Source organism: Martes martes, assembly GCF_963455335.1.
Source record: "Martes martes genome assembly, chromosome: 2".
NCBI classification, from domain to species: domain Eukaryota; kingdom Metazoa; phylum Chordata; class Mammalia; order Carnivora; family Mustelidae; genus Martes; species Martes martes.
In genome coordinates, this window is record NC_137889.1 from 191,137,468 (window position 1) to 191,162,684 (window position 25,217).

At 34.3% G+C, this 25,217-nt stretch overlaps 1 protein-coding gene across 10 annotated transcripts in view; it reads right to left on the reverse strand.

The window, feature by feature from the left end:
• Nucleotides 1-25,217, reverse strand: part of EPHA5 (EPH receptor A5) — a gene marked incomplete at both ends in the record, with an annotated part of 340,499 nt that overhangs the window by 50,965 nt on the left and 264,317 nt on the right. For 5 of the 10 annotated variants that reach the window (XM_080797650.1, XM_080797656.1, XM_080797653.1 and 2 more), the window contains one exon: nt 2,158-2,223. The exons of the other annotated variants lie outside the window; for them this stretch is intronic. In XM_080797650.1, the coding sequence (XP_080653776.1) occupies nt 2,158-2,223 (66 nt within the window). The remainder of the gene's footprint in view (nt 1-2,157; nt 2,224-25,217) is intronic. 10 annotated transcript variants of the gene reach the window in all.

A 25,217-nucleotide genomic window follows, 5' to 3' on the forward strand; every position in this document is an offset into this window, starting at 1 on the left:
AATTTCCACGATAAAATGTTGTTTTTTCCTCAATGATTAAATCTAAACAGATAGTATTTTTAATGGAAACCTCGTAGTGATTTGACATTCCATTACAAAATGGCATTTTAGAAAACATAACAATAAGAACATCTTAAGCTTCCATTCTTTCCCAGTAATAATTTTAGATAATTCTGTTACAGTCTGATTTATGTAAAATTAATTTAAAATTTTTTTCTTCCACTTTATTTTGACTTGTTTTCTAAGAATGCGTTAAAAAATTCTGGATCTTCCATAAATTTTTCCATGAAAACTGTTACCATTTTATTAGGTATCTAAGCACATTTGTGGCTAAATCATTCATTCATTCCTTCATTCATTCTGTGTGTGCGTGTGTGCACATGTGCACACACACACAAATACATACGCACACACAAATGCACTCAAAATTACTAATGTTATCTGAGTAAAAAGATTAGAAAAACATTTCTTGTATCAGGTTTTTGATGTGTTCTTTGTGAAGAAAGCATTCTGCCTTTCTATTTTCCCTTTTATTTATTTTATAAACTCCCTGGAGCCCTCTGTATAGTGGAAAAAGTTTCTATTTTTAAAATCCAAGCATTTAAAATCTGACTAACGTTTGTTCTTGCCAATACTTTCTAAACTGTGTCTTCATAAATTTTTATATTCACAGTAAGTTTATATTTGCGATTTACCTCAAGATAGGCCCGGATGTCAATCTTTTTTTCCAAGATGTAAATTCTATTTATTCTACATAGTGATGATATATCTCTTACAACAACTGTATTCGAGACTCGAGTAGTGTGAACAGTTCAGCAACTTTTATTTTCGTTTTTAGCTTTCCATAAAGTGGTTTAAAAAATCACAATGTAAAGCTATTTATGTTATACTTTAGCCATTGCCAGATTTCAGGGTTTTTTGGTTTGTCACCAAAGCCCCATGCTCAGAAAAAGAATTTTTAGAGTAAGTTAAGTCAAGTGAAACAAATCTATGCTTTCATAATAAGTTTGAAACTTTTTACAAGTACAAAAATTTCAAAAGACTGAGAAAAAGATCTCTTGAGTTTTATCAATCTGCTTGTTACTTTCTCTCGTTCTCAGAAGATCACTGGTATCCATCCCACCATTTCTCACATGTACACGCATGTGCACATATATTCACAGCAATTTTTAATTAACAAAAATTAATTTACATCTAGAGAATGCAAGTTACAATTTAAAGTGCTCCAAGGAAACCTTACACTTCTCTAAAATGCATTTCGGATTATCTTTTCCTTGCAAATTTTGACTACAGATAACAGCTCAATACAATAGTACAGGGATTTAGACTTTTTAATCTGGGCAGAAATTATCTGGATTATTTCACTTTTTCCAAGATAGTACATTATTATGTAGGAGTCTCTCTAAATCTGTGGTAGAGGTCTCTGGTCTTTCCTACCAGCCTATATCTTATAGCTATAACCGAAGTATATAATCAGGATTTGCATTTGTAAGTAATTAAGACTATCCCATTTGGACACTGATTCCCAAAATGTGCATATTTTTTTACTTCACTGATACCAAATTAGAAATATCACCTCTAACAGCTAATATCTGAAATAATCCAAGCTTAAAATATTAAATAAACCATTTAAAATTACATGTGGTTCTATTCTCCAATGCCATATGTATCCACAATGATAACAAAAAAGAAATAGAAGATCCCCATTAAGTTATGGTCATTCCGTGGTTCTGGGAGAGAGAAATGGTGATTTCACCTTGAAGCAGCATTTCAGCAAGAAGTAGCATTCCACCTCCATACGTGATATGATTTTAATCTTAATGGAACAACAAACACAGCAACATGTTAAATGTAAAACAGGTGCTACAATCTTACAACTTCTGGTTTAAATCAGGACCACAGCAAACGCTTTGGAAGAGAAGTATGAATGCTGGACATAAGGATGATGTACTATACGTATATTTTATTTGAAATTATCCATTACCCAATGACTTGTTAAGATTCCCCTTTGGAAATCAGTTCACTCTTCTTTTAGGCACAACTGGTGCACTAACTGTTAAAATGTACACAAATGGAGAAAAATAAAAAAGGAATGCTGACGATAATACATATAGGTGGGACATTACATAGGAGTGAAAGCGGGAGGGGAACACTAACCATATTAGGCTTGGATGGGCAACAGCGCACAGGGAAGAAGCCCTTCCACAGCCACACTCGCAGCAACTGAAAAGCAAACAAGAGAGCCCAAGATAAGGAAGAGATCCCACTCCCTCAATATAGCATTAAGACTCTATGAATTTAGACAGGTGTCTGTTTTGCTCTTCAAAAGCAAAATCCCTAAATGCATTACAATTAAATTTCTTCCACAATGCCTTTCAAATTAAATAGCATTTTATGGATTTAAGAAATACAGAGCTACATTAAATAATTATTTTTATTTTACTTAAAATGCTTATTCGTAGGAAATATAATGAGCCAATGCTTTTGATTATGCAATTAATACAAACATACAAATAAAGATTTAAGCCCATTTAAATAGATCTTTTCTCAGAAATTCCTGCAAAATTTATATTCAGAAGACATGCTAAATTGTCCTTTAAATACATGTTTGCGTAGAGCCTACAAATTAGGAGGGAGAATAATGTCCTGCTAGTTTGACCCACTGATTTCGTATGCCAGTGGCATTATTTATCACAACCTATTGAAAATGTTACGCTTACATGACTTCTCCAATCACCTATGGAAAACTACCAATTTAAATTTACATATTCAGACTTAAAAAAAACGCATCTCCAGATATATATTTGTAGAGCTATTGCTATAATAAAAAAGCAAACTATATATAATACATGCACTTTTCTGGATATTGCGACATTTAAGATTCTTTCAAATTTTCCACATAGTCATAAAAAATCCAGAAAATACCAAGTAAATCACTTACTAAAATGTACTTTATCATTAGAAACCACATAAACTGATCACAGACTATAATATAAGTTTATTTAGTGCTTCAATGCATTCACTTGCTAGTATACTTTATGAATATCATTTCTAGTGATTTCAAGAGACAGGGAAATGAGCTCAGCAATGACGCATAAACCAGCAGGCCTAGGGTTTTCTCTAAAATCTATTTTGAATTGTAATTATTTGAAATGTATCTGCTCTATTTTATAACAAATAAGGAGAGGAAAGTGAAATATAAACATATAACAAATTTGGAAATGTTAAAAAAAAGGTAGATAAGTTTTTCCACATCAAATTCCAAAGGGTCTTTTTGAAAGGAAAAGTAGGGATTGTTCTGTCTTTCTATCTATCTATCTATCTATAATTTTTTTGTAAACTGATGTTGTTTTAATTTTTAGGACTACTAATTTGGAATTTGGCTGTCACTAAAGTGGAATCCTAGTAAACAAAAAAGACTACTGTGAGATTTATTTCCTATTTGACTCTTTATTATAATATATATAATAATAATAATAATAATAATAATATATTATTTTTAATATATTTTTATGGGGTGACTGTGTGGTTCAGTCGGTTGGACCTTTGGCTCAGGTCATAATCCCGGGTCCTGGACTTGAGTCCCATATTGGGCTCCTTGCTCAGTGGGAAGCCTGCTTCTCCCTCTGCCTGCCACTCTCCCTGAGTGTAAATTCTTTAAATTTAAATTCTTTAAATTTAAAGTAAATTATTTTAAAAATATGCCTTAAAATTATTTCACTATAGAGATAATGAAATTCAAAGTTAAAGTATATCAAAATATTAAAATACTTAAAGACTAGTTAAAATATCTGTGAAATACATTGGCAGTTCTTAATATATTTCTTTATAATTAAATTAATTTCACTAATGTCTTAAACACGTACTGATGTCTTATATAAATCAACTTTCCTGTTTCTGTTTGTATCGGCCCTCAGATTAGGGGTTGCCAAACTACAGTGCATGGACCAAATCTAGCCTACCACTTATTTTTGTCTATAAAGTGTCATTGGGACACAGCCATACTCGTTACTTGTGTGTGGCTTGTCCCGTGCTGTGATGACACAGTTGAGTAGTTGTGACAGAGAATATGGGTCCTCAAACATTTAATACCTGCCCTTAGAGAATGTTTGCCTTCCTATTTTCTTAGACTATTAGTTTCCTAAGATGAGAATGATTCTTTGATCTTTTCTTTTACTTCACAATTTAAACAAAATGAATGGCATCTGTAAGTAGTCAGTGTTTTACTGTAATTGGTATTACCTATGACACAATTAGCTCTATTTACTGATAGTTATTGATGTGGAAAGTTTGCATATATGTGTTAATTTCAAAGAGCAGAGTTCCAATGCAATAAATAATTAATAAAGAGTAATTATTGACAAATATATCTGATTACTTTTCAATGATTAAAAAAAAGATGATGTAATCTACAAATTAAAGTACAAACATACTTTTAGTTGTAAACTATACAGTTTATAAACTCATGTAGAGCTGTGTTTAGGAAGGTGGTAACTTCACTGTGGTTTGGCATTACCTAACAGGATTTAATATTCAGCCAGTGTCCTGAGACAAAACACACTAATGATCCTAAAAATAATAATTTTCCTAATTTAAAAAATTACAATAAGGTTTATCTCTTACAATTTAATACACACACATACATACACCCACCCACACACACACACACACACAAATATACATGCTATTCACTGTAACACCCAATCCACAAATTTTAGTCTTGAGGAATTTATATCACCTTACTTATCACTAGAGCTTTAATTTAAAGTTTTAACAAACTTTAATCAAAAATACAAAATCATGTAAAATCAAACCCTTGTATTTTTTTCTGAGTCATTGCTTTAGAATTTGCACTGATAGCATCTGACTTATTTTAAGATGGCACAAATAAATTACCTTGGGTAAATTAGTTAACCTCTTTGTGTTTCAGTTGACAGCTATAAAATAGGAATAATAGCAGATCCTATCTCGACAGTTTTGTGAAAATGAAGTGAGAGAATATATATATATTCACTTAGATCAGGATCTGGCATATCATACATTTTTGGAGAAAAGTGGTAACTTAGTCTTAGTAATATCATAATCAAAGTGATGGACTAGATTATTATCTCAGAGTAATTGTTTTTTTCACGATCCATATAATATTATCATGCTAAGTATTTCCATTTATAATATAAATATACATTATGACTGACTCACATAAATACAGAAGGGTCCATGTGATTTTTTTGAAACATCAATCCCATGAAATTTTTTTCCTAAGGATTTAGTAGTGATCACAGTATTCTACACATCATTAAGAAGATTAAAACTGGACTTCCTTTACTAAGACTATCAAATGTGTAAGAATAACCCCAAATAAATCTTTTAAAATAAACTCTGAGGATGCTGTCACAGTAACACCTCAGCACCAGATGGTATACAGGCTCTTCCCTTAATCAATACATACTTGAAGTACAGGTTGAAAATGCTTACAAGCCTCAGAGATCATTTAGAAATAGAAACCAAGATGTGCTAGAAATAGCAGCCAATCTCATTTCTGCGAGCTGTGGCTCCACACAGTCCACATCTGCATTCTCATCAGTCTGTAGCACCTGGAAGTCTGTAAGGAACTGCGTGCGGCTACAGCAAGATCATTATTAGCCAAGTTTAAAATAGTTTAGCTCTTCCAGGCTTATACGAAAACCAAGAAACAAAACAACAACAACAAAAAGCTGTGGGTCCTTGTTTCAACAAGATATCTTGATTTGTCCTTCAGAAGATTAAAATATAACAGAAGCTTTCCAGACCCAAAGAAGATTCAAATACAATTACTTTAGCCAGGACTTAACACAGAGTTGATCAATATATGCATGAAGTGTGTCAATGTGAGTAAGATAACCTCCCTCCTACCAAAGCAAGGTGATTTTAACTCTAGGGAAGAAATTCTCAGCGATATTAGATCAGAGAATCAAGACTACAGGCTATGGATAAATGATTTAAATTGTTAAACAAAAGATCATAGAAGCAGATAAGAAAAGCTCTAAGATCCTAATAGACAAAGAAGAGAAACACAGGAAGGGTAATTTCACAAAACAAGTTCTTTAATTAGGTAACAGATATTTTCAGTTTATTGGTTGAAAAAAAAAATTAAAAAGGGGAAGAAAACAAAAAGGCTTTATCCCTTTTAAGTAGAACAACAATAACAACAACTAAGGGCACTCAGTACTAGAGAAAACAGAGTGGCACTTAGGCCGCTGAAAAGTGGCACCAAGCCTTTAGGACAAAATCCTCTGAAACCTATCAAAGAGCAATAAAAAAGTCCTTATCTTTTGACACCATTACGAAGGAAAAGAATTAAGATCATGGGGTTTGTAGTCAAACTAGGAGCAGTCCTGGATGCATCCATTACCATATGGATCGCTTGGGTAAACCAGTCATGGATGTGAATAAGATAATAACAGAAACTATCCCATATAGTGCAGTTTTGAAGAATGAGTTTCATAATACATGTGAAGCTCTTTGCACTGTCCCAGACTCACAGTGAGCATTTTAGAAGTTTTAGAAATGGCATGATTATAATAATCTGGTCTTAGGGCAAAGAGTAAGGTGCAGAAAATATGCATGAAGTTGGTTTAAAGAAACTACATGATGAATATTTTGAAGAAAACAAAATACATTTGTGGAATCTGATGTGATGAAAATCAATATGCTATATATATATTAATTAGTGTGCAGAGAAATAAAACGATGACAAAAGTGGTTTTTAAAGAGCTATTGTTGAAATGTTCCATTAATTAGCATTATGGGGCAATTTTAATTCTCTCTGCTTTTGATGTTTTGTGGTTATCACTTTATAATTTTAAGAAAGTGAAATCATTAAAAAGTGTTCAATTGTGAGGTTTATCACAATATACTGTCATTTACACACTATCATTTTTATTAATTTTTTACATTTTTTATTGTGTTATGTTAGTCACCATATCATCATTAGTTTTTGATGTAGTGTTCCATGATTTATTGTTTGTATATACCACCCAGTGCTCCATCCAATCCATGCCCTCCTTAATACCTATAACCATGGTCACCCATCCCCCCCCCAAAAAAAACCTCAGTTTGTTTCTTAGAGTCCATATTCTCTCATGGTTCATCTCCCCCTCAGATTTCCCTCTCTTCATTTTTCCCCTTCTATCAGTTTTTAAATGATGAAAATAATTTAAATGTTTAACAAATATTTATAACAAAAGAAACTGAGGAAATCGTTCACTGATAGTTAACACTGACGGTGTTAATCATTTCATAGATTTATAATGCGGTATCTTTTACATCTGTCTTAATTCCCTGCCCTCTTCTAAGATTTAGTGCTGATTTCCTGATGAAGCCAGGTTAAAACTCTCCAGAAATCTTTTGCAAACACTAAGCCAGCATAATTATGATGGACAGGGCTCCCAAACTCTACTCTTCAGTCCCCAAGCTTCTGGCACAAAGACATAAAATTATTCACCCTAAAGAGAAGGTAATATAAAATGGTTATAAAGAATTTTTAATTATTTTTTTAATTGTGCCTTTGAGTAACTCTGAGAAGAATACTACATCTACCATACACATGTTGGTATTTATATGTGCAATTCATTCCCTATTTCCAAGTCATAGTCTAGACAAACTGGAATAGGATATCATTATATGTAGCAATTTTTCAAGTTTCTTTTCTACTTCTCTGTTTCATTCTTACTATAAAGAGCTTCGTATCCCTCACCAACAATTATAGGTGTCTCCCTATTAGCTAAGATGCTTTACCAACAATGGTCTTATCTAAGCACAAGTCTCTGGTAGATGGATTTTGAAACATTAGTGGATCTCAGTCTTCCCTAATCAAGTTCCAAACCTGTCACTCTCATATCTTGCTGCGAAATAATGAGAAATAAATATATGGTATCTACTTCCCAGTTTCTGACATAGAACTCCTAAAATGCTTGTACGTATGGGTGCTAGAAGAATCTTTGCTCCAACACTTATTCTTTGACCCCAGTTCCTGGCACCGAACTCCTAAAACTCTCATAATTTCTTAAGTGATAACAGCACAAGGAGCATCTCTTGTTCTAATACTTGATCTTTCACCCTGGTTCTTGACCCAAAGCTTCTAAATCTCTTGGAACTTCCTGGGTGATGGGAATGTCTTTTGTACTAATGAGGTGTATCCTGATCACCAGAAACACTACAGATTATGAGTAGAAGTATGGGATTTTTCAGTCACACCCCTCATACTCTTGAGAGAGGAGGGAGATAGAAATAGAGTCAGTGATCAATCATGCCTACACAATGAGTCCTCTATAAAAATCCCAAGAGTGTCGCCCGGCTAGCTCAGTCAGTAGAGCATGAGACTCTTAAAAATCCCAAGAGTCCCAGAGTCCAAACAGCTTCCAATATGGTGGACACATCCATGTTCCAGGAGGGTGATACAAATCAACTCCATGGACTAGCTTGCAACTGGGACACTTTCAGACCTTGCTTTATGTATGTCCTCAACCGGCTATTCATCTGTACCCTTTACTATACCCTGTATTATACGAAAAACTGGTAAATGTAAGTGTTTCCCAAAGTTTTGTGACTTGTTGTAGCAAATGATCAAACTCAAGGAGGCAAGACATGAGAACCCCTGATTGCAGGACAGAAGTTGTGTGCAACTTGGGGACCGACTACTTGTGATTGCTCTCTGAAGTAGAGGGTAGTCCTGTGGACTGAGTCCTTAACCTGTGGGGCCAAGTCCAGTTATTGTCAGAATTGAACTGAACTGTAGGCCACCCAGATCATGTCATAGAGAATTGCTGGGTGTATAAAAACAAACAAAACAAAACAAAACCCACCTATCTGGTATCTGAGCATTGTGAGTGTGGTAGTAGTGTGAAAGTAAAGGAGAGACACAAAAGGAGTATGTTTTTCCAACACATTTGCTTTCTCCTTGTGTTTCCTGTTTCAAGCCTGAAATGTCCTATTAGTATATTTATCTTAGAGCTAAGAATTCTGGGGCTCAGAGAAGCAGCAGCTTTCCCAAGATGGCACTGAAAGCAAGCTGTGGAGGTAAGATGTGGGTACCAGTTAACAGCCTCATACTACGTTAGAAGCACAATTTTTCCACATCTTCTAGTTCTTTTCCCTCTCTCCTTTTCACCCAGCCACATTCCCCTCCCCTTTGTTGAAAACTTAAGATGTTGCCATGGAGAACTCTGAAAAAGACCTTTCTTTCTTCTTCCTCAATAGCTTGTTATCAGGTTAAAAAAATCTGATAAATTAATTCACAGTAAATTAAATACAACACATAAAATGCCTATATATGGATCTAGACCTTACTGTAGCAAAATACACCAAATTTTGTTTGAAAGTATTAAAGGATAGATGCCATAAAATTAGTTATTGACCCAAACTCTACTATTGCATGTATGTGTATGCTATGCATGTTTACACATACTAATGCATGTATAAAATACAGATCAAATCATATAAGTGCCTGAGGTAAATAAATTACAGATATTTCAAGGATTTCTAAAATAAAAACAAAATCCCAAACTCTACAAATCTAAGTGTGCTATGTGCAGCCATCCCTTTGCCTTAAGGATGAAGTCACACAAGCAAACAAACAAAAACCCAACTGACTTTAACTTTGGAATCAGGAATTCTTATTTCTTACTCTGGAAACAACCATTAGAACCTAGGAATATCACATACCACATGGAAGCAGAAAGATAGCTTGAGATGAGTTATCTTTAGACAATATTTCAATTGACCTATTTCCCAAGCTATACTTTAATGAAGATTCACTGTTTATCTTTTAATCATTCTAAAGGGCCAAAGATCATTATAAAACCCATTCTTCTTCCATGAACGGCACAGTTAAAAGCATTGATGCAGCTAGAAAATGTTATTGAACATATTAGATTCAGTCTGCTTATTCTAGTATATATTTAATCTAGTATATATTTAATCTAGTATATATTTAACCTAGTATATATTTAATCACTCAAAATGAATTTCACCAAATATTAATCACCTTTTGTAAACTTTTGGCTGCAGTAGGAGATACGATCATTCTCCTTATTAGCAACATTTACTAAGAATCTATGTGTTGTGCTCTCAGAATAAGAAGTTATATAAAAACAACGTTCTATTCACATTAGGCAATGATTCTAAAACTAGCTACAGATTAGAATGACAGGTGTTATTTAAGCACACAAACAAACAAAAACCAAAAACAATTCCCAGGGCTCACCCTAGAATCATTAAATCAAAATAGTTTGTTTGTGTGATCCAGGTATCATTATTTTTCAAAAGCTGTTAGTGGATTCAGAATTTCCTCCAGATTGACATCCATGGATCCAATAGGTACTCAATAAATACTTGTATTGAATGACCTGTCTTACAATAGTCTTAGAGGAATTTGCTAAATGAGTACAAAGGAAAAGGTTTGTAATTAGCATATTAGTGGTCTGCATGTTAATAAAAACATCAGTAGTGCCTGGAGGTGCTTAAAAACAATTTATTCTCTGGTAAGTACTTTAAATAATTCTACAATTTGTTTACGATGCTAATTTATACTACCTACAATTAAGACTGGTTTGTTGAGTAACTATAAATTTCGTCCTATTCTCTATTTTTTTAAACGACAAGTTTTTCGTATTTTGCTTGTTTTCTTTCTTTCTTTCTTTCTTTCTTTCTTTCTTTCTTTCTTTCTTTCATTTTCCTTCTTTCTTTCTAACATTGATCCTTATACGGTTTCTTTTAATGGCAAATTGAATGTTTAATAACAGACTCTTGAGTTCCTGTATTTCAATACTAGCTACTTGGATTAACTAGAAGTCATATTATCTCAACCAAAATAACAAAACTATAAAATTATCTGTATTCAGGATCTCTATTTTGCCTCTGTAGTTACTGGACCACAGACTTACAGAAAGTTAGATGAAAGTGAAGCTCAGTTTTGCTACAGATTTGTCAAAAGAGCTTTTAAGAAGTGGATATTTTAACATAACAGATTTTCCTTGAACTGTTACTGAGCTGGAGTAAACTGGAACAGCATGTATATTTAATTATGCAATTTTATATCATATATTATTTTTATATATACATATATAAAGTTTGTATGTAAGAAAGCTCATGCCAAAAATAGCAGAAAGGATTGGAGATGAGGCTGGGGAGGGTCACAGGTAGAGGCTGTAGGAGGCCTTATAGACGTCTAGAGAGTTACAGGATACCAGACATGCCGTGTTCATTCATCCTATATGCCTTCCTTATCACACACTATCAATGAACCGATAAAATTTCTCTTCATTCTCCTGGTCTGGTTTAAATTTACCATTTCTGCAACAATATTTCTGTACTCACTAAAGATAATCATACCATCTATTCCATTCTTGTACCAATTGTTAAAAACACAATACTAATTGTGTTACATTGAAATGACATGCCTCGCTATTAGAATTGTTCATTCTATGAAAGTAGAAAGCATGTCAAAGACTCAAATCCCATTAAGAAAGCAAACGCTAGGGATGCCTGGGTGGCTTAGTCGGTGAAGCACCTGCCTTTGGCTCGGGTCATGGTCCCAGGGTCCTGGGATCGAGTCCCACTTATTGCACTCCCTGCTCACCAGGAGCCTGCTTCTTCCTCTCCCCCAGCCTGCTGCTCACCCTGCTTGTGCTTGCTTGCACTCTCTCTCTCTCTCTACGACAAATAAATAAATACAATCTTAAAAAAAAAAAAAAAGCAAACCCTAGGGGTCACCAAGTTCAGAAAAATCTGCTTTAGTGACTCACAGCCAAAAGAGGTTATGGGGTACATCAAGTATCTTTGCAAAAAGAAGCTCCAGTGCAATGTTTGGAACAGGAAAATCACATTGTTTCACCTTTTCATACATTGCTTAAGTGTTTTTATATTATTCAAGTTTGAAGGACTAAATGTCACTACTATGTTATTATACACTTATATGTCTACATTTATATATGTCATATGTATTTATATATACATGAAAATACGTATTAACATAATATATACATAAATGTATATAAGCTATAATTTAGATATGGCCAATAGAACGCTAATACCTTTTTACTCTATTTGGTCTACATACTCTCATCAAATATCTATATTTGGAAGCCAACGTCCATCTTGAGAGCTCGGATTGAAAAAGGTATATTAGAGGTCATATCACCCCCAGGCGTGGCTCAACTGGCCAAAGAACATTTGGCGGAGGCTCAAGGGATAGGAATGCTTGCTTATTATTCATAGGAAGCTGTAGGAAAAGTAGTTAATCATCACTACCCTGAAGATATATATATATATATATATATATATATATATATATATATATATAATGAAATTTCTAACATGAAGAATAAATATATTTCTTTTAGATTTCAAGTCTTTTGAAATGGAAAAGACCCCCAGGGACCAGAGGAAGTGGCACCAGAACACAAGCTAGCATGACGTCCTCGGCCTCCAGTAAATGGCGTCCACCTTTTCAGAAGATCCCTGCCCCAAATTTTGCCCCTAAAATCCTCACTTGCAAGCCATCAGGGAGCTCCAGACTTTTGAGCACTAGCTCCCTATTCTCCTGGGTGGTACCACACAAATAAATCACCTATCTTTCTTCACTTCAAAAGCTTGGTGTCAGTCAGTTTTTATTGGCTTGCTGTGCATCTGGTGGATGAACTCTCCTTCAGTTCAGTTATAATCTTCTGAAAACTCAACTTCCTCCTCAAATAGCAGATAGGAAATAGGACATCGTAGGCGTTATATAAGTAGGACAGACTACAAACTGATATCTGACCTCAAAAACTGGTAAAAAGGTAGGTAAAAGGAAAAGTTTGCTATTAAGAATGACTAAAAATGTAATATTTTTTAACCTTTATCTCAATCTCACTTTCCCCTCTTTTTTCCCCCCACTTTTTTGGCATTGTAAAGACGTATTGGTTCTTAAGTTATCTGATAAAACAAAATTCTTCTTAAACAATTTCTATCCTCTAACTTCTAAATTACATGGTTTCTTGCATAAACCAATAAATTCAAAGTGATACTGATTTGAAATAGTGTTATTTATTTACCTATTTATTTACTTATTTTGAGAGAGAGAGAGTGAGCAGAGGGTGGACAGAAGGAGAGGGATAGAGAAACTCAAGCAGACTCTGCACTGAGTGTGGAGCCCAACGCGGGCCTTGATCTCATGACCCATGAGATCATAACCTGAGCTAAAACCAAGAGTCAGATGCTTAATCAACTGAGCCACCCAGGCACCCCTGAAATAGGTATTTCACTTAATAAAAATGAACACTTAATAAAAGGAATTCCCAGTATATTCATGGCTACACTCCTCACAGTTTTTCCTCTTTTATATATATTTTTTTATGCATGAACACTAACATATAGAAAGACCTGTACTACTCTTCAGTGAGTGTATAAATGAGAAAGTGACTACACAAATGGACAATGGGTAGACCCAATAAAAAAACTAGAACTCTGACACCAAAGCTACAGCCATTGGTCTAGATAGAAAGCCAAAGCATAAACTCTATAGCAATTGACCCAAGTGGTCAATTTGTCAGGACTTTATCAGTAAATACCAGCTTTCCTAATTTTTGTCCACTTTTCCAACTTAGGACCAACTAGAAGAAATCAAACATGCTCCCCTAACCAATCCCACAGGATGCTCCACTTCCAGTTAGCCATGCCAGTAACTTCCAATCAGGGCAAAACTAAAGCCTTCCCTGCTTTTCACTGTAAAGGTTTTACACTCCACTGCCTGCCTTTGGGTTTCTGCCAGACGCAGGTGATGGTGGCTGATTCCCTTGCTACACCAATCTCTTAATAAATAGCCTTTGCTTGTTCTCATTTGGGTATTTTTTTTTTGTTTATTTCTACAGAAGAGATAATCTTTACTTGTGCAATAAAGGAAAATTACATAGATTCACCTTTGCAATTAACTGGCATCTTAGTTCTGTTCTGGCACAATGATAGTGTTGACATACAAAATACTGACTCATGTGTTGCTTTCTTCTACAGGATGATGCCGTCACTGAGCAAACATCGATTATCTCCATTTGTAGAAGTCTAAAGTTACTACCGAGCTTTTCCCTCTCAGTCATTTCACTGCTGAAACAGATCTATCTTTAAAGCTTCTTAGAGAGGAGTGTGTGACTCTCGTGACCTACCTGTCTGTGCTTAGCTATTTTAGATTTTAATTTACTTTGAGAGCAGTAGAGAGGAAAAAATAAAGACAGATAAAGTTGTGAAAAAGTGATGTTAATTTTTTCCAAGTGGGCAAAAAGGAGGAGAGGAGATTAATCAAAAAATAAGCCAATATATAAGTTCTGATTTATTTAGCTCCCTCCATTATGGCTGTTGAATATTTTTTCAGAGGCTAATCACATTTATCAGCATTGAACATATAGAGAAGTCAGAAGGATTAATGTTTTCATTTAATTATTTCACACTCAAATAATTAAAATAATTGTGGAACTATACTGAAATTATAAAAACACAAGAAATGTGCTTATTTTGTGATAAACATATGAGAATTGGATTAATTATGAAGTTGATTTAAAAGGAAACTAAATGTTCATTTTTACATCAAACCATTCAAACTCCATATGTGTATTTTGTTTTCTATTAATATTTGTCAGAAATATTAAGATCATATGCTAGAATAATTGTCATAAGTTTTAAAAAATTGAATATAATGGTGATAAATATTAACTATTTTAATATGTTATATACACATATAACATAATTATGGCTACAATTGTTTTTTATACATATAATTGTATATAACTGCATATACACAAAAGTACTTGCATAAAATATTTGTAATTATGACCATATGTGATTTCCTAGCAGAAATTTGCCTAGCCAAGCATTGAAAAATATTTAAAAACTGTATTTAAACTAATATGATCCTGTTCTAAATTAGACAGGTTAGAAGAATAGCTTTGATAGACCAGAGACAGTGTAGATAAAAGAACATCTATATACACACTTACTTAGTAAACGCTGCAGGTGGAGACCTAAAATAGTTTTGGGAGAGGGTGATAAACAGTGCTGGTACTTACATAAATCTATAGAAAATACCAATTTAGATTCCCCAAAAGATAAAATTAATGATTGTATCCCATGCAAAACAAACATTACTAAAAAGTAAATAAGTCTTGACACTTCTAATGGTATATCTTTACTATATGAAGAATTAAGATACCACTAGCTTAAATAGGTAAAGAGCATGTGGTATATGTAATTTATGAAACAGGTAATAAAAAACCTAATGACTACAGTTATTGCATATTTATTAATAAACCTATAAAGTTTCAAAAATAAAAAAGAAATTCAATTAAAAATACAGAACTATTTTCTCCTACCAAATTAGCAGACTGGCTAATTTGTGTATCACCAGGAAATGTCACACACTGTTGGAAGGAATGGTAATTGGTACAATGATTTAGGAGGGCCATTTGCCAATATGTATCAACAATCTTAAAAATACTCATATTCACTGATCCTCTCTTTGATTATTCAAATACATTCTAAGGACATTAAAGATAGAAATGGCAACACTTGTCCTTCAAAACAATAATAAGAAAAGAAAGAAAACCAAAGAGAAAGCATATGGGAAAGGTTAGGCATTAGAATATCAAAGAGCTATTGAATATTTACTTTTAAAATATTTTTAATTACACAAGAAAACTTTAAATTATTATGCTAACTCAAAGAAAACCAGCAAATCAAGTTATAAATTATGAACTCAACCTTACATGTAAGAAGATCTTAATATATATGACAAAATATAAGTATTGATTGCTTCTGGTGGACAAAATGATTAATTTTCTTTCTGTATTTTGTCTTCCATATTCCATACAATTTTTAATCATAAATTAGGAAATGCAAATGTAAATAAAACATCAGCTAGTAAGAAATTAGGACAATCATCTTAATGATGTCAACTATGTAACATGCAATGCAAAATGTAGACTGAAATGTATAGAAAAGGCTGATGGCAAGAGATCTTGGTAATGTCAAAATAATGACATCTAAGGATGTTCATCTAAGGAACATGGACATTCATGGACATGAATCTAAAGTGGAAGACATGCTGGAACATAGCTAAAGCAGTCCAGCAACTTGCATATTTGAGATCTAAGGAATTATATAACACAGTGGGTGGGAAGATGGAAGCAGAATTGATAGTGATTTTCACTTCAGGACATAAGACGTACTGAAATGATACCCTGATAGACTTCCAAACTGGGTTATTTGGGAGTCCTGTTAGAGACAGGGTTTTCAAAGGGTTGGAGACATAACAGCAGGATCCAGTCACCCTGGTTTTGAGAAATGATGGAAACAAAGAGCCAAGCTACACAGGTCCCAACCAGAGAGATGAGATGTATAGAAGGACTTTCCATTTCAGTTTCTGGAATGAACACTTCGAAGCCTCTTTCTTGGGAAGAAAAATGCTGGATATAAAATAGACATCTGTTTGGAATTCAAAATACCAGAGGGGAAGATGGTTGGGGATAATGAAATAGATGAAGGGGATTAAGAGGTACAAACATCCAGTTATAAAATAAATGTCATGGGGATGAAAAACACAGCATAGGGAATATAGTCAGTAATATTGTAATTACTTTGTATGGTGACAAATGGTAACTAGATGGACCATGGTGACCATTTCATAATGTATATAGTTGTTGAGACACTATTCTGTGCACCTGAAACTAGTATAATATTGTATGTACATCAACTATACTTCAACTAAAAAATAAATAAATAATAAATTAAAAGGAATGTGTTGTTGACTAATACCTAGCAATCAAAAAGTTTAATTTTCAAATGACAAAAAATACAAGCATTTGGAGTAAAAATAAAAATCTATAATGACTGTACTATAAAACTACCAAAAAATTAGCTATTTTCCCAGTGGAGCTAGAGAGTAATGGATTAACAATAGCTTTCAAGGCCCCAGGAAACGCTGGCTTTATCCTGGCCCATAACATTACAAATGACTAGAGAAGAGGTAAATCTGGAAGACCACTATATATACATTTGAAACACCTGGAATAGGACTATGTCAGGAAGTCAGAATCTGACATCAAAATAAATCAAGAGGCTCTTATACACTAGAAAACATGTAAGTCATACAAATGTAGAATTTTGATTTATCATATATTTGTCTCATCAAAATTTATACATAAATTTGGGAGCCTGGGTGGCTCAGTGGGTTAGGCCTCTGCCTTCAGCTCAGGTCATGATCTCAGGGTCCTGGGATCGAGCCCCACATGGAGCTCTCTGCTCAGCAGGGAGCCTGCTTCCCTTCCTCTCTCTCTGCCTGCCTCTCTGCCTACTTGTCATCTCTCTCTGTCAAAAAAAAAAAAAAATTATACATAAATGATGTTCAACATTACTTATCATGTATATACTGAATATATACTGATTTGATAACTTTTTAGATTTTATATCATCTTTGGCATGATGAGATAGAAATTAGTCATTTGGATAGTTACATTTCATCTTAAAAGTTTCCTGAAGAAGATTGAACCTATAGATTGGCATTCTCCTGGTAATTATACTTGTAAAAAATTAAGAAAATCAGAATAATTTTACAGATTTAATATCTACAGTGCTTAAATATTTTATGCTGAGCTTGGTATCTTTAAAAAAGTAGCATGTGTTACTGGCATATGAAGATCTCACAAATAACTTTAGCAGTGAGGATTTGTGGTAAGATTCTTGAATATCTAGGAAAAAACAATATTAATGTAGAAAATTTTCACTTAATTTTATATTCCTACATATTTTTAAAGATGTGGTGGCTCAGTGGGTTAAGGCCTCTGCCTTGGGCTCGGGTCCTGATCCCGGGGTCCTGGGATTAAGCCCCACGTCAGGCTCTCCGCTCGGCGGGGAGACTGCTTCTCCTCTATCTCTCTCTCTTCCTGCCTCTTTGCCTACTTGTGATCTCTGTCTGTCAAATAAATAATAAAAAATCTTTAAAAAATAAAGATGTCTGTTCAAATATTTGCTCCATAATTGGCTATTATGATTACCTTTACATTCTTATATGTACTATTTCTCCATATTTTGTACCAGTTATCTCTTTATATTAAACAGTGAAAGTATCAAACAAAGTATTAAACAGTTAAATTAAAGTACTAAACAAGCAAAATTACATGACTTCAGTTGAAATGCAGCATGGATTTTTTTTTTTTAATGATGACACAATGTATATATCATCTATGGATAGAATCAGTTTAAACCAATGCCTACTAAATTTTCTTCAAGAAAATCAATGAAATAGGCATAGAAATGTCTGAGCAGTGCTAGGAATTCCCAATGTCAGAGGCACGAAGAAATCTTGGAGGTGGAGAAGAGGTGTTTGTGAGATACATGAGAATGTTTGAATCCTATGGAATGTTCAGTCTGAAAAGACACTGAAGAGGAATTATGATGTTGGTCTAAGAACAACCTAAGAAAGTCTAAAAAACAGAGAGTGTTTCCTTCACTAATCATCACAAAGAGATCCCACTTTGCCACCTTGATATCTTTCAAGATGGAAGTGGTGGTGTAAAGAGAAGGCAAAAAACAAGCAAACAACCTACAATACATTTTAATCACCTTTCTTGCCTTCAGTCTACCTTGACTCAAGAGAATTCAACAAACAATGACCATAATGGAGATGTGGAGCCCAACACCAGCTCGTAAAAATGGCAATAAAAACAAACAGGCTTTAAAAAAAAAATAAACAAATGAAACCATGATTTAAAGAACGGAACCCCAAAATAATCACTAAACTTCACTGACATTGTTACGCAGTATTGATGGCTACAAGAGAGTTGAGCAATGTCTGAGTTGAGCAAATGCATGCCAAAGAACTAACACAAAAAAATGCCATTTCTCTGTGAGATTAAAAAGTCAGGGAAGTGGGAAATAATGAGAAGAAAGGAGTGAGATATATTCCAAAGATTTCTGAAAAACAAGATAATTAGGGTATCATATGTTTTGTAGCACTGAAACTATCACAGACATCAAATATATCTAATCTTAGTTCCTCCACATGGCACAATAAAGAATTCAGCTGTTTGAAACTGAGTTGCTAATCCATTAAAAACATTTATTTCTTTCCAGGTTTACATAAATTTTAAAAAAGAACACAGATTTCAAACAAATGTGGCTTTTAACTGGTGCTTAAAATCATTTGGAACATTTTATTGTCATTTGCTTCATTTCTCAGCAATAGATACACTCCCAGACATGGCTCAGGAAATTAACTGAGTTTTTGTTGCATAGATGGTCTACCCTTTGGCATAGGGCAGTACTATTGATTTTTCTCTGTAAAGCTGGGTATCATGTTCCTGTGAGAGTCTATGTAGGCTGAGAGAGATATGGTGAGATTTCCAGAAACCTAGTAGAGCCTTCAGTCAGAGCTCTGTGTCTGCTGGCATGCCAGCATGTTCTCTTTCACATCTTAGAGAAATGGAGCTTCAGGCAAATGGAACTTCAGACAAAGAGCCATATTTTGTTCTTGTATTAGCCTTTTTACCTGCCCTGTGTTGTATACTTGATGAAATCTGAGGGTCTTTGGATTCTTTGCTAATATATATATATATTGTTTTTTGCAAATATATATATATATTATTTTTTCAAATCAATGATATTAACTTGTCTCAGTACCATAGGGTTTTTCCTTCCAAATATTTGCCTCAATATAACTTCCTGAGAGTTGCAGTGATGTTTCCGTGTTTGATCTGGGAGAAGTCGCAGGTGGGATATTCAATAACATTGAGCAATTGAACCAGTAACCCTCTTGGGTTCAGTTTCCTAGGAAGATTTACTTCCCACAGTGGGCAATTAGTTGTTGCTATGCTCCTAGTCTTTCTGGCACTAGTCTGCCCTGATCCCCATTTGTCAGTTATTAATAAATTATGGTCTTCTCTCTAATTATCTTTGATTCAGAGCCTTTGAAGAAAAAAGCAAGTAATCATGAGAAAATAGAAGGAATAACAACTCTCAGATATTAAATCAATAAACATGCTTATATTTATTACAGTTTCATAAAGTCACATCTACTGCTAATTCATAAACCACTGAGATTTGCTTTTAATGAGAGCTTTCCTAAAATCAGTGATTATATGGGTGATTATAAATATTTGGCTATTTATCAGTATTTTAAAACAAAATAATATTAGGCAAAATATTTTTATATATACTTTTTCTTATCAAAACCTGCCAAATTTTGAAACTATATGATCCTAGTTATGTTAGAAATACTAAAATACCAACATATTCATGATACGCCTAACTGGAAGAGAATCAGGAGAGAAATACAAACCTGTTGACCTACATTATTATTAATAAAAAAAACTACTGCTACTTAGTATTACCAGGTGCATCATCATACTGGCATCAGCATATCCAGATGTCAAATAAATAATATAAGCTGGTGATTTTTTTTTTTTAAGATTTATTTATTTGAGAGAAAGAGAGAGAGCAGGAGCTGGGTCAGAGGAGGGGCAGACGGAGAGGGAAAGAATCTTAAGCAGACTCCCTGAGAGCACTGACCCTGAGCTGGCCTTGACCTTATTATCCTAAGATCATGACCTGAGATCATGACCCGAGCCGAAATCAAGAGTTGGATGCTTACCTAAGTGAGCCACCAGACACCCCATCTGATGAAGATTTCTTAACTCCTACATAATACTTCTTTGAAATCACTGCATTTATTTTGTGATGGCACAAAATATTTCAGCCATCAGGAAGAAAGCACATATATGGGTTAGATGTTCTGTTAGAATTATGTCAGTAATGCTAATAGTTTTCATTTTCCAAACTATCAACATTAATAGGGACAAAGCACTTCAAATGGAGATTGATGAACAGTTTATCTTTAATTCAATAATTTATGAGGCAGTCATTCAATTAGGTTATGTAGGAGAGCCACAGAAGTGTTTACCTTCTAAATACTGAAGAAGAGAGAAGATATTTACTTACTATACTACAATTTGCGGTTGAAAATGTTGAATTTCATGAGAAATATTGATATATTGTTCCGAGACTTCAGCAGCAGAAGAAAAGGCTTTGGCTAATGGAATTAAGGAAGATTTTTGTGATAGAAAATAATGGTTAATGTGGGTCTTGACATGTGGGTAAGGTTTAAATATTGAGACATGAAATGAAGCATAAGAAAAAAGGCACAGAGAGAGAGCCTCTTTCCACATTCTTACTTCATGTGCTCTGAGACTGACCCTGTCTTCAGATTCAAGCGTGAGCTCCTACCATGCTGGGTCAGGCAGCATAGCTTCTCCATCCTCTTCTTATTTAAGCTCCCAGAGCTATTGATTGACTTAGTCTGTGGAGCTGGAATTTAGGTTCCTGTCAGACAGAGCCTGTACCATATGAGCTCTGAGAGTGAAAGCCAAGAGGTCTAAAGTCAGAGCTGGGTTCAATAGAGTGACCATTCCTGCTTCAGTGATCCAATAATTACCCAGTCTCCTGCTACCTCATGGGCCACTCCTCAATCTCCTTTGACTGGATCTTTCTCCTTCACTCTCTCAATGTTAGTGTTCCTGGGCTCCATCCAAATAATCTCATTTTGATGAGCGCTTTAAATACCGTCTTTGTGCCACAGCACTCTTCAAATCATGCCTCCAATTGCCCATCAGACACTGTTTTAGCCTCAGCTCAATAAGTGTCTGTACTTAGGATTTTTTTTTTTTTAATCTCTGGAAATTTTCATCTATGTGATCTATAACTCTCTATTAGAATAAGCCACTTTGAATTTGGCTTCTGTCCCATGCAACCAAAGGAGTCCGGGTCAAAAACACAAAGAAATAATGCTGGGAGGATACTTTGCAGAGTATTTGCAAGAGTCCCGAATGCCGGCTTCATTCTTCCAGTGATAAGATAACTGGACATTTACTGAGAACCTGCACTATAATCTGTGCACTCAAGATGAGCACACATCTTTCAGGAGAGACATATAAAAAATGATGAACTAAAACTACTTCAACTGGAAAAAAACGTTTTGAGGAAACGCAGAGGTGAAATTAACTAGCTATTACAAAATCAGGAATGGTCATGAAGTTGATGATATTTAATGGATGTGATTCTAGAACAAATAATTTATCCGGTACAATTTTCCAGTGATAGACAGAGGGACAATACACTAAAATCTAATGTATTTTTTAATTTACTTTAGTGTAAGTTATCACTGACATTAATTTCTAGGAGTTATTTTATTTACATCACTAACCACTTTGGACAAGTTTTAAGTAATGTTAATTAATACCATTATTTTGGGCAGGGACTTCAAATACAAGAGTTCAGATTTTCACCAAAATCATACAGTTTAATGCTTATATGTCATGGGGAAGTTATATAGTGAAGAGTAAAGACCCTAAAGTCAGAGCAGGATTTAAGCCCCAGACTCTCACTAATTTGTGTAATTTGTGTTCTAGATATTTGTGTAATTTGTGTAATTTGTGTGTAATTTGTGTTCTAGATATTTTCTCAGAAGGGAAGAAATAACGCATAGGTAAGAATCCTTGCTGTCTTGGATCTACAGACAAAAAACTAATGGGAGAAATATATATTTAGTATATAATTACAATTGTTATGAAGAGCCAAATCAAGGTAAGAGAAGTCTGATATGCAGTGGAAGGAATCATGGGCCATCATTTTAGTAAGCCCGTTTGAGAGGATGGCATTTTGCAAGGATCTGAAAGCAGGAGAAAGCTGTGTGCTTCCAGGGGCAAGGAGTTTTAGGAACGATGAAGACCCAGTGCAAAAGCCTCAAGCCTGAACTGTTTTTACAATGATCAAAACACTCCAAGAAGATAATTTCATCCAGAATACATTGAAGATAGGAACTAATACTAAGACAGTGTTGTAAAATATTACATATAAAACCCTTGGAACAATACCTAGTAGGCAGTATGTAATTCATGCTAGATCATATTGTACTTACTGGGAACATTATTATCATGTTACTCCCATTAGGCAAAGAGGCTTCTCTGAAGGTTTTAAAATACTTTACACCCTTTAAAAACCATTCACTTAGGAAGCTATTATACTTTGATATCAAAAGTAGGCAGAACTCTGGCACTTGTCTGAATTAAATAATTACATTCAAAATTCCTGCATAATTATTCTATTTGGCTCCAAATAAGCTTGAAGGAAAGTGTCTAAGCCCAGTGTGCTTTTCCATCAGACTATTGCTTTTCCTAACATAAGAACTATGGCAGGCATGTAATAAGAACTTAAATTTTTCTTCAATTAATCCATCAGACTACCAGTGTGGTCCAAAGAAAAGGAGTTACCATGAAGGAGGGATCTCAGTTTAAACCCTTATCTTTACCCATAGTTGGTGCTATTCTTTTTATGAAATTCTGCCCATTGATTTGACTACTAAATTTAAGTGGAAACACCTTGAGAAAAGGACATTACTTTCTTGTTTCACATGCCTGGGACTTATCTTGGTGTTTGATGTGCTACAGATGTTCAATAGGCAGATTATTTAAAGAATATGGCGGTTATAACTTGTTGCCATTTACAGATCTGAATAAAATTTACAAAAGGCTGAATTTTAATATTATTTTTAAGCAATAAAAAACCTAAAGCATGGGGCGCCTGGGTGGCTCAGTGGGTTAAGCCTCTGCCTTCGGCTCAGGTCATGATCCCAGGGTCTTGGGATCGAGCCCCGCATCGGGCTCTCTGCTCGGCAGGGAGCCTGCTTCCTCCTCTCTCTCTCTGCCTGCTTCTCTGCCTACTTGTGATCTCTGTCGAGTAAATAAATAAAAAAAAAATCTTTAAAAAAAAAAAAAAAAAAAAAAAAAAAAAACCTAAAGCAGCATTTTACATAAATCTACTTTTCTTCCTTTAAATTTCTAACGTGGTCTCAGTATCTAAATTTTGATGGGTTAGCCTTTAAGTACACTCTCTATGAAGAATTTTTGGCTCAGAAACTATGGGACATTCGAAGTGAATTGAGTTTCCATTGTTTCATTAACAAAGAGGGAAATAGGATTTGCAGTTATATATCCAGCCAGAGGATTTGAACATGGATAGGACAAACAAGGGAAGATTTTTGCCCAGAAAATAATCCTTTTTACAGGCATTAAGTCACCCCAGAGACTAAATGTATCATTACAGGAGCATTATAATATTAAAGTCACGAATGAATAGCCTTAAAATCACATCAAAGGCTAAGCAGTGTGAGGAAATTCTTCCACATCTTCTTCCACCTCATAGGGTTTTTGTTGTTGTTGTTGTTGTTTTGTTTCTATTTTTAAAACTGGTGAACAGCTTCAACTCTTTGTATTTATTTGCAGGAATGTGTGCAAACATGTCGGAGTGTATGTGTATAATGTGTGTGTCTTTAACCTCTGAGCATACCTGTGGAACTGATTGAAATAAAAAAAGCAAAACTCTAGATTTTCTTAAAAAATAAATTCATGAGCTGTAATACATTCAGGGATCAGAAACAAAGCATTAAAAAATATTGTTTAATACCAGGATGTCTATGTTGACCAAGCTTCAAAAAAGAAAGTTTCTCTACCCTGAAAGATGTTTTCCTTTAAATATTCTGTTCCACTAAATCTTGTTAATTTAAGCTTTATATCAGGATAAGAAGTATCCAGTAAACAAGAATTAAGCACCAACTTTGAAATGGAGACAGAAAAAAAGTAACTTAAAGTAATCAGTGATCACTTTCAAAGGAAAGAAAAAGGGGAAGAACATTGTAATTTCTCACACATGGACCTGGCAGTGTGAAGATGACAGTCATTAATGAAAAGTTAGTTCATGGGCACCTGGATGGTTCAGTTGATTAAGCAACTGCCTTTGGCTCAGGTCATGATCCTGGAGTCCCAGGATCGAGTCCCATATTGGGCTCCCTGCTTAGAAGGGAGTCTGCTTCTCCCTCTGACCACCCCCCCACCATGCTCTCTTTCTCTCTCATTCTATCTCTCTCTCAAATAAATAAACAAATAATTTTTTTTTAAAGTTCAATAAGGAATTCACATCTATAAAGTAGAATCTATAAGGAGAAAAAACATAAAATTAGTATGTAATAAGAAAGATCAATTAAAAGGGAAAAATTAAACAACAATTACAACATGCTGTGCATATCAGGAAGTTTAAGTTGTATTCATCCTAGGGTAATTGGTTCATAGTTTGCTGAGGAATGTCAGCTGTTTTGCAATCCAATAAAAAAA